The sequence below is a fragment of the Arachis hypogaea genome, chromosome 4, assembly GCF_003086295.3.
Source record: "Arachis hypogaea cultivar Tifrunner chromosome 4, arahy.Tifrunner.gnm2.J5K5, whole genome shotgun sequence".
NCBI lineage: Eukaryota > Viridiplantae > Streptophyta > Magnoliopsida > Fabales > Fabaceae > Arachis > Arachis hypogaea.
In genome coordinates, this window is record NC_092039.1 from 99,373,245 (window position 1) to 99,384,036 (window position 10,792).

General features: G+C 31.7%; 1 protein-coding gene across 1 annotated transcript; it reads right to left on the minus strand.

The window, feature by feature from the left end:
* Positions 1 to 5,090: 5,090 nt before the first annotated feature.
* On the minus strand, positions 5,091 to 10,509 carry LOC112797038 (calcium-dependent protein kinase 13). Its single transcript, XM_025839785.3, has 7 exons — positions 9,476 to 10,509; positions 7,794 to 7,937; positions 7,334 to 7,486; positions 6,606 to 6,721; positions 6,352 to 6,519; positions 5,792 to 6,022; positions 5,091 to 5,705 (listed from the first exon to the last, which is right to left on the minus strand). The coding sequence occupies exons 1-7, from the start codon at positions 10,125 to 10,127 to the stop codon at positions 5,547 to 5,549; spliced, it is 1,623 nt and encodes a 540-aa protein (XP_025695570.1). The 5' UTR covers positions 10,128 to 10,509; the 3' UTR covers positions 5,091 to 5,546.
* Positions 10,510 to 10,792: the final 283 nt, after the last annotated feature.

Below are 10,792 nucleotides of genomic sequence, written 5' to 3' on the forward strand. Positions count from 1 at the left end.
GAAATAGCGATGGCACCTTGAATAATTAATTTAATAGAATTAAATTTAAACAAATAAGATGATTCAATCAATTATATAAATAATAGTATATTTATAAATATTAATATTGAAAATAGTCTCACTAATGTAAATGATCAATACAATAATTATATGAAAAAATAATTAACTACATAATTGCATAATTTTCAAGATCCTATAAAGTTGAATCTAACGGACAAATAAAAAAATATCTATACGATAATGTCTTAATATTTTAGCATACTATAAATCATATTATAAATTTATATATTATATTATAATTTTAAATCAACTCCTTAAATACATTATAACATAAATCATCTAAAAAGATACACCAAATTAACGAATATCACATGGATCACAATATACAATCTAAATTGTCACGATATTTCAAATAAAAAGAGTATCAATATAGAGAAATCAATGAATATATATAACTAAAATAAAAAGCAACAAAGAGATACACAAAAATAAAATAAAATAAAATAAAGAGAATTAATAAAAACATTAACATATAAAAAACATACACGAACAATGTATATATTAATTGTAAATCATAAAAAAAGACAATATATATGAATTGAAGTACACATGACAAAATAGAATATTACAAAATAAAATTATAGTAAGATTATTTAAAAAAACATAAAAATGACACATTTATTTTGTTAATCAGAAGTTAAAATTTATAAAAAAAAGTGTGCGACTAATAATAAGCAATTAAAATAAATAAAAATTTTTAAAAATATAAAAAAATTGAAATGTATAAATAAAGATAAAAAAAGCAAAAATTCAATAAATTATAAAAATTGTACCCAAATATAAGAGAGAGGGGGGAGAGAGGGAAGGAGGGAGAGAGAGAAAAGAAAGCGAATGAGTAAAAAATATTTGATCTGGTATAAATAGATGGTATTGAAAAAAATAAACTAATTAAATTAATTTATATATTTCGTTATCGTATTTATTATTTATTAAATAATTCGATATTTACTCCAACCAAATCAAATAATTAATATAATTAACTAAATTAATTAATTGATATAATTAATTATAATTAATTCATATATATTATAATAAATGGTGCGATTTGAATGTCTAATCAAATTAATTAATTATAATTGATTTGCTTTAACGAATTAAATGAAATAAATCAGGAAACACTTTAAGAGCATGCCGCATCAGTTTTGTTATTAAGTGCAAAAATCTGATTATTAAAATTATTCTAATAACGAAAAGCTTAAAATAAGAAAATTTAAATATATTACCAATCGTTGAAATTGCATATCCGAGTTTGTCACAAATTTAGCAAAATTGAACTTAAACTGAGGGAATTCAATCTCATTATGTGCTCCACTTCAAAAATCTTCGGGCAGACGTAAAAAGTATGGGGGGATGGAACTTGAACTTGTCCTATAAAGTTCTGTGGAAACAATTCCTCAATCAAAAATCGAGTTCCTCCCAAAAAAGCTAACTTTAACCACATTCCATTAGGTTGGTCATAATAGGTGAGTAGATCCAACCATCCTTCGGTAAAGTAGAGATTTTTACCTCTTCTTTGAACGCTTACATCCATGTAGTTGAAACCCGAATCAGTGAAGACAACTCGATGAGGTATTTCATAGATGTGATGCATTGTAAACGATTGTGGCAAAAGACAATCGAACTGGAACATTAGACGATAAGAATAACTTAGAGTAACAACAATTAATAAATTATCAAAAGAATAATATAATAGAATGAATATATGAAAAATATTATAACAAATTATAAATTGTACCTTAAAAGGATCAACTTCAATAAAAAACGAAGAATATAAAATTATGAGTTGACTCTCAAATTTAGATTCATGTACCACAGAAATACACTATATATAGACTTTAGTAAAACAAAAATAAATATGTAAATTATTTATTATTAAGATAATTTTTTATTGAATACAGCAATTATGCATCATATATTAATTTTGTTAAAATTATATAATTTTATCATATCATAATTAGAATCATTATCTTCTATCATGATCAGAAAAATCTCGGATAATAAATAAGAACATTATACCTAATATACACAGATTGAAATGAAAAGGAGGTAGAGATATATTATCATAGACGGGTTTAATAACTTAAAATATTTGAAATAAGTATTATAAGAAAATAGAATTATAACGGATTAAAATAATAAAAAAAAAATAACTTGTACAATTATTATATGCTAATGCTAAAAATAATTTTACATAATCCTATTATAATTTTTACGATTATCCGTGATAAATTATTATAATTTTAAGTTGTTACTTTACCCAAGTGATCATTTTAATTTTATCAATTATAATTTTTTATTATTATTATTGTTATTGAATAATGAATAAGAATTAAAATTATATCCATATTTTAATAATTAATATAATTAAAATAACTAAAAATATTTAAAATTAATTTGCGTTATTAATATTATAAAATTTGATCATTTTATGATTATAATTAAATATTCTTATTATGATTACCACGATCAGTGTCACTATCATATCATTATCATATTATTATTATTATGATTATTATTATTATTATTAAAATGATTAAAAATATTTTTAATTGATAATTAAAAAGTAGTTTAATAATACATTAAATATTGATTTGATATAATTATAATGAAGATATGTTCTTAAATTAGTATAATTATATATTATTCATTAAATATTAATTATAATATAATTATAATAAAGATATTTTTTATAAAATAATTTAGAATAGATGGAAAATTTTATTCATTTTGGAGGAAAAACGGATTCACGAGAGATCGACACGTCATCTTTATTAGTCGGGAAAAAACCCAGTTTTAGTATATTAAGTAGAGTTTATTTATACATACTTTTTTAAGTAATAGAGATAAAATTTTACTCATCAGGGAAATGGCAACCAAAGTTTACTGCAAAGAATTAATTATACATTAAACCTTAACAAAAACTTAAACTAACGTTCAATTCTGGGAAGATCTAAATTAAAGATAACATAAGTGATAAACACAATGAATCAAGTACTTATTACGTCTTAATCCAAAACCTTAAGAAATTAGTTATATATGCTGATCTTCTCAAATATATACTATTTTTTTAGTCAGACTTAATTAATCTGAGACTTCCAACTCAATTTGAAATTCTAACAATAATAACGTGTATAAATTTATACATATGAAATTAACTTATTCATCGATTTCCTTGGAAAAAGGATTCATTGTTATGAAATTATGTTTTCTTGCCATATCTATCTGCTTTAGTTTTAATGTATAGCAACCGTAGGTAAGGATGAAGAATGCTAAGGAATCAAATTTTTTTTTTAATAAAATCAATCAACTTTTTTAAAATTATTTTATTTATTTTAAATTTTAAATCCTAAATTACAAAACCTAAATCTTAAAACTGACTAATGTTGTCTAATTAAAAGTTATTTTCTTGTACTTTCTTGCATACATATCATGTATGATCACTATAACAAATAAACTTTTAAGTGTCACAAAAAATTGCAATGTTGCCACTAAAATTTTTAGTGACGACTGTAGGTGGTGTCATATTTGATATTTCCATTTCTTCTACTTTCATGAAAAAAAAAAAAAAAAAGAAAGAAAAACTAAGCCTAAGTTTAAGCTTTAACGATACGTAAACAGAACTCATGATCAGCGATGAACATGGAAGCTAACACTGAGACATAATCATTTTTGTTTTCTTAACTCAGAATTTAGACATAATCATTAGTGAAGAATGCTATCATTGACATGGATCTCAGGATCTGTAGCTGAAAAGCAAACGATCCACAAATTAAATCCTTTCATAGACCATTTCCAGCTCCTAATCAAGGTCTACTGGTTGTAGCCTCATTTTTTTTTTATTTATTTAATAATAATAAGAAGGAGGAGGAGGAGGCGGCGGCTAGTGTCGTACCTCTAGAAACCTTTAATTGTATTGTTGCCAAATATACAAACAAAATGAGAGATGTTGTTGACCTCAAAAAATAAATAAATAAATAAATAAAAAGTCAAAAACAATACAAGATGGTGCTTAAATAATACTACATCTATTTTTGGGTAAAATATATTTTTTGTTCCTGAAATTTTAAAAATATTTCTAAGTTTTATTTTGTTTCAATTTTGTCCTAAAAGTTTTCGATTTGCATCAAATATACCTTCGACAACTAAATCTTCAAAAAATTTAAGACCAATCTAACAATAATGTATAAAAATTATACTTGATTTGTTTGTATTGAGGGTTGTTCTTATGAAATTGTTTTTGAATTGGTATTAAATTTTTTGAAAAATTAACCGTCAAAGTTATATTTGATGCAAATAAAAAACTTTTGGGACAAAATTGAAACAAAATAGAACTTAGGGATATTTTTAAAACTTTTGTCAAATTTTAGGGACAAAAAGTATACTTTACCCTTTATTTTTTTATTATATAAATATAACACTAATCATCTTTATATTTCCTGCAATATGATACTAATAACTTGTAAACAGGAAGTTGAGAAAAATCAATGGATACAAGAGTATAGAATAATACTGGATAATCTCAAAAGAGGTTAATCATGGAACCCAACATGGATTCATGGTTGTAAGTTGTAACTTGTGATATGACAAAATTGACAACCGCCCACCCAAAATAAAGAAAACAAGAAGAGAATGCATAGCAACATTGTATTTAAAAGGCAGCCGTATTCCCCAACCCCCAATCCCCAACGAGAAAATAATTATTCGTGAATTGATTGAATTAGTACACTTTATTTCATTTGACATTTAAGTTTTTCACAGCTAGTGATTCAAGCTGGACAATAGGGCTCACGAGGTAGCAACTGATTATAAGTTCAACATTGTGTGCCATAAATTCATCAAGACAAATAGCTAGAAATTCGTGCAGCATCCTTGCTTATCTGCAATCTCAGGAGCAAGCATGCAATAATACAAAGATCATGCTACGAGACAAGTAATATTAAATGTTGTCAGGTCAGTAATGTCAATGTACTGAGTGGCCATTTTAAACGAGATAAAAACATTACTATAGAGTATGTAAGATTAGAAAAACGTTTAAGACGATAAATTAGAAAGATATGTCATTACTCATCTTAAATGAAACAATCATTTTATGCCGATACAATGGAAGTGATCAAATCAGGGTGGAGAATACAAACTAGGAAACATTTTCAATTTAGATAAACAAGCTGACTGCACTTAACAGTTTTGATTCAACATTGTCAAACCAGAACAGAAGGCAGGAGTGGAAAAATCTAGTGGAATCATTCATACAGGTCACCCATTTGCTCTCCAAGGCACCATGTTTTACAAAGTAATAATAGAGGACATTCATGTATTTTTGGTGCACTAATTCTAATTCCTTCGGCAATTCTCACAATACCAAGTGAAAAAGGGACCTCCATCAAACAAGGAACCAAATAATCATATCACAAAAAGGCCAAGTCCAGAATGTAGGAGGAATATTACACAAATGGGAAAGACACACCAATACTTACGACAACTACTACTCAAGATAACTGCTCATTTCCTATGTTTAAAGAGCCGTCTTTCATCAATTTCAAGCTCAAGCTGTTGAATCTACCGCGTGAGTAATGCCTAGATGCTTTCCGCCAATCTGTTCCAGTTTTCATCATAGCCACAAACTCATCATAGCTGATACGTCCATCCTGTAATTGTTCAAGAAATATTTTAGGGTAAGATTCCTAAACAGGGTCATGTTTATGTGTAGCGGAAAATTTGTCAAATATTTAACCTTGTCCGTGTCTACTTCTTGGAAAATATCATTTGCTACATCTGTACAATCGTCTGCTCCATCTTCCATTAAGGCATTTCGTAGCTCTTCAGGTTCAATATATCCATTCCCATCCTTGTCAAAATATGAGAAGGCCTTGCGAAGATGCTCATCGTTAGCCATCCTTTTTAAATGAAGAGAAACAGCAACAAATTCTCCGTAGTCAAGTGTTCCCTTCCCGTTATTATCTACCTGTTTTCAACATACAACGGGTTAAACACAAAAAGAAGGATTTTAAGCTGGAATATTATACCTTTAGTATCATTCAAACATTGGTTTAGGTTGGGATGAAAACAAGGCATATCAGATGAAAAGAAACATACTCCGGATTTAAAAAAACGAAACTGAAGTCCAGGACATAATCATAACATGAAAGTAGAAAACTTATCAGAATTACTGTGCTTCAGGCATTTTGATATGCATAGGTGTGAATTTGTAGGTGAATATGAGGCATTATAAGATGTTGCAAGCGGAAACTTTAGACATAATAAATTAGAAGGACAAGAGAAAGGTGATCATACAGCCTCAATAAACATCTGAACTTCAGACTCAGCAAGTTGGGATCCAGAATTTTGAAATCCAGCTTTCAATTCTTCAATGGAAACGATACCATCATTATCACTATCCATTTTCTTGAACATATCTTTAATGTCTTCAACTTCTTCATTAGATAAGAAATCAGCAATGACCTGTTTCCAGACTCCAGAGGTACAAGCTAAGTTATAACATACAACAAAATGGCAACAAAAAATACCATCAGGTACAGTGAACTCACCCTAAGGGCTTTTCTTTTGAATCTGTTCATCATCGAAAATTGCTTAAGCCTTGACTTGACAACATCTCCAAGAGGAACATTAGGAGCCTTTTTAGCATTTTGTAGCCAAGGATGCTCTGCAGGTTGAGATCATAAAAACGTTAATGGAAACTGTCAATACATTCTGGTGACCCATTAACATAGTCATCATAATAAAACCGATAATTTACACCAAAAAGATAAAATCTCCTCCAAGCATCTCTGTTTCTCCATTCAAATTATTGTTCAAGAAATCAAAGTCACATAGGAAAAGGATCTTCTGGGATTTGAAATGTAAATAGAGAAAAACAACATTAGTCCAACCCATCTACCTAAGTTTAGGAGATAGATGAAAACACTATTCATTCACCAAACACTCTTAAGTCTTAACATCCGTATAAAACTACAGTTGTTACTAATTAATTGTGTATTTAAATTATTTTTTAATTAACAAAACAAAGAGAATGTGTGTTTAGTTGTTAAGAAAATACTGGTGTCAACGTGTTTATTATAAAGGGTGTAGACGTAGTGGGATGGGATAGATTAATCATTAAAATACACAAATGAGATAGTTTTAAACATATTATCATTTGGTGAGCATACAGAGAAAACAGCAATGGATCATTTCAATGAGGAAACTTTCCGCATCCATTTTAGTTTTGAAACATCTTACATCAAGGTTTCTTAAAAAATGAAAACAACAAACATACCGAGCACTTGTTTGGCAGTTAACCGAAGCTTAGGGTCTGGTTCTAACATTTGCCTAACAAGACTTTTAGCACTTTCAGAAATACTGGGCCAAGGTTCCCGTTTGAAATCTATAAGCCCTCGAAGAATGGCCTGTGCAACCCCTTGTTCAGATTCTGCATTAGAATTAGCCTCAGGTAAGATAACATAAATTCCATCTAAGCTGGTGGAAAAATAAAGAACACAAGTCCGGAAGTGCAGAGGGTTGCAATACACATGAAGTCATGAACCAAAACAAGACAAAATATCAGATGAAAATCTTGCCAAAAAGCTCTACAATATTTCTACTTGCTCAGACCAAAAGTAAGAGAACAAACAAATAGAAGAGGGAACATGCGAACAACCATAGATACTAATGCACGAACAGTGAAGAGCTCGCATAAATAGAAACATAATAATCTTGAGACATAGTAATGTAATTACCAGCCCAAAATGGGGGAACACCACACAATAAGATATAGAGAATCACTCCCGCACTCCATATATCTATCTCTGGCCCATAGTTCCGCTTGAGCACCTCTGGAGCCATATAATAAGGACTTCCAACAATTTCTGAGAACCTCTCACCTGGAAATTTGTGTATTACCCACGAGACAACATTATGAACACATGTCAGACTATAAGTAACAGACAAATATTGAAAATGATATGCATTGAGATAAAAAGTGCCATCAGATCAGATGTCAAAGCATCAACAATGATGTTAAAGATTAGCATTGTGTGAGCAGAAAGTCTTGTTTCTCTCACAAACCAAAATATTTTCAACATTTCATTGTTAAATTTTTAAGACAGGAAGCCAAATAAAGACAGGGTAGCAATATGTAATTGTTATTAGATCATAACAAACACCTACATAGTAACCAAAACATATATGATCCCCTAGTTCATTTCTAAATATGATAGCAGCATTAACACCTAAACAAAGCTGGTAAAGAAACAATAGTAAATGTAGAATATGAAAGAAATACGCCATATCATTTTGTTTTATGTAAATATTATCATTGTTGATTTACTTTTGCATAGAAACTCCTTGTACTGCTTCAACAAAGACCACATTACGCCACATGTAGCATGGGGGTATGGGAGAAGGGAAAATAAAAGGATTAATACATTTGGACAGAATTGCAATCCAGAGTGCAGACAATCTCCTTTCTTTACTTTCCCTCCAAGTCCATCAACAATCGTCATAGTTAATCCTTAATACAGTAAGAAATCTACTGCCAGGGTTAGATGATCTCATTTTCAGCACAGCACCAGGCAGACTCCAGCTCGAAAATTTCATTTCACATCGGAAGTTTAGACCCCTATTATCATGGTCTGTTGACTCGAGGCAACCAATCTCATTAACACAAATGGCACTCATAAATCAAGACTAAATAACAGCAAGGGGATTCTCAGCTCATCAGTACAACAAAGACTATCCTCTTTTTTATTTATTATTTTATGTGGAAGATGTAAATCTAAACTGTAGGGATCTTAAACGCGCTAAGTATGCTTCCCTAGACAGACTTCATAAGCACCCCGATGAGTAGCAACAGGACATTGACAGTGTCACTTGAAATGTAATTCCACTCAATACAAGTGCTAAAAAACTCAACTCGCTCCATCTCACCATCAATGAAGTTGAGCTTCGACTTCAACAGAATACAGAACTACCAAGAATCAATGACTTCCCCCTTTTTTTCTACTCCCATAGTCCGATCCCAAACTAAATCCACACAAGGCACACTGCAATTCAATTCAACCACATACTATTACAGAACATACTAAACAGAAGTGGCAAATAGAATCAGTTTACAAGTGGGGAGTTTGTTCAAATGTATCTGGACACTTTGCATTAGTGATAAATATCAAGGCTCACTTGTGAAACCTCAGATATCCCAAAAAAAAAGGAGCTTTTAGAATCCGTTAAATTTCAATCTTTCTCTCAGTTAGCACTCCAGTAGGCCAAATCCCAAAACCCTTCACATTTCTCATCGCAAACTCACCTACACTCAATTATTCACTTATTCATATACTAAAATTAGACTTCACATTTCAAAATTTTCGCCTACATTCCTAAGCATCGGATTGCAAGACTTTCAATTATTTTCATCCCTCCATACCTGGCTTGAAGAATATGGACAACCCAAAATCGATAGCCTTGAGAGGCGAGTTCTCCTTCTTATTAGCAAACAAGAAATTCTCTGGCTTGAGGTCCCTGTGGATCACCCCGTGCTTGTGGCAAAGCTGCACTACCTCCACGATGGTCCGTGCAACCGCTGCGGCCGCCCTCTCCGTATAATGACCCCTGGCAACGATTCGGTCAAAGAGCTCACCGCCCTCACAGAGTTCCATGACGAGATGGACTGCATTGTCATCCTCGCAGGCCTCCCGGAGCGACACGATGGACGGGCTTCGCGGCAGGTGGCGCATGATCGCCACCTCGCGGCGGACGTCCTCAACGTCCACGGCAGTGCGGAGCTTCCGCTTCGAGATGCTCTTGCACGCGAGCAACTCCCGCGTCTCGCGGTCGATGCAGAGGTACGTCACACCGAACTCGCCACGGCCGAGCTCGCGGTCTACTAGGTACCGGTCCTCGATGTTCTCTTTGGGAACGCCGGTGAGGACGGTGATCGGAGGAGGCTTCTTCTTCCCACCGGTGCCTCCGGCGGCGGAGGAGTCTCCAGCAGCAGCACGCTTAGCGTGGTGGTCGGAGAAGCTGGATTTGACGTCCTCGCGGGCGACGGCGGCCGGAGATCTGCAGCAGTTTCCCATTTGCGGCGATGGTGGTGGCGGATCGGGATGGAAAGTGTGGAAGGGGGTTTTAGGGTGGGAATGGAAGAGCCAGGGTTTCACATGGGGAAATGTAGAAACCCTAACCCTAAACCCTGGAGATTTGGGGAAAGAGTGTGAAATTAAAGTTCGGAGATGAAGATGGACAAGAGAAGAAGAAGCAGCAGCAGCAGCAGCAGCAAAGAGTGAGAAGGGAAAGTGTGTGTGAAAGCAGTGGTAGGGTGTACGGTAACGGCTGGGGATGCGGATTTTTAGGAGCGAGGTAGCTCGTGTCTAATTTAAATTATTACTTTTTGTATTTGTAGGTTTCAAAAGAATCTATCCTCTCTTTTTTTTTTTTTGTCTTAAAAAATTAATCTATTCTTTCTTTTGTGCGCTGATTAATTGCTTTTCTATTTAAAATGAAATAATTATTGCAATATAAATTTAATTTAATTTTAAATTTTTAATGTATGGGATTTTACCAAATGTATCAGAGTTGTACCGAATAATGCAATTACTTATATACTTTCAGTAAAGACATTTAAGTCTAGAGCGGAGTAAATCTCTACAATGATTCTTTAGATTTATGCAATTATTTAAAATAGTTTTTGAGATTTAAATTTTTTATAATGGTTTCTTAAATAGGATGTTGGGTATTATAATAA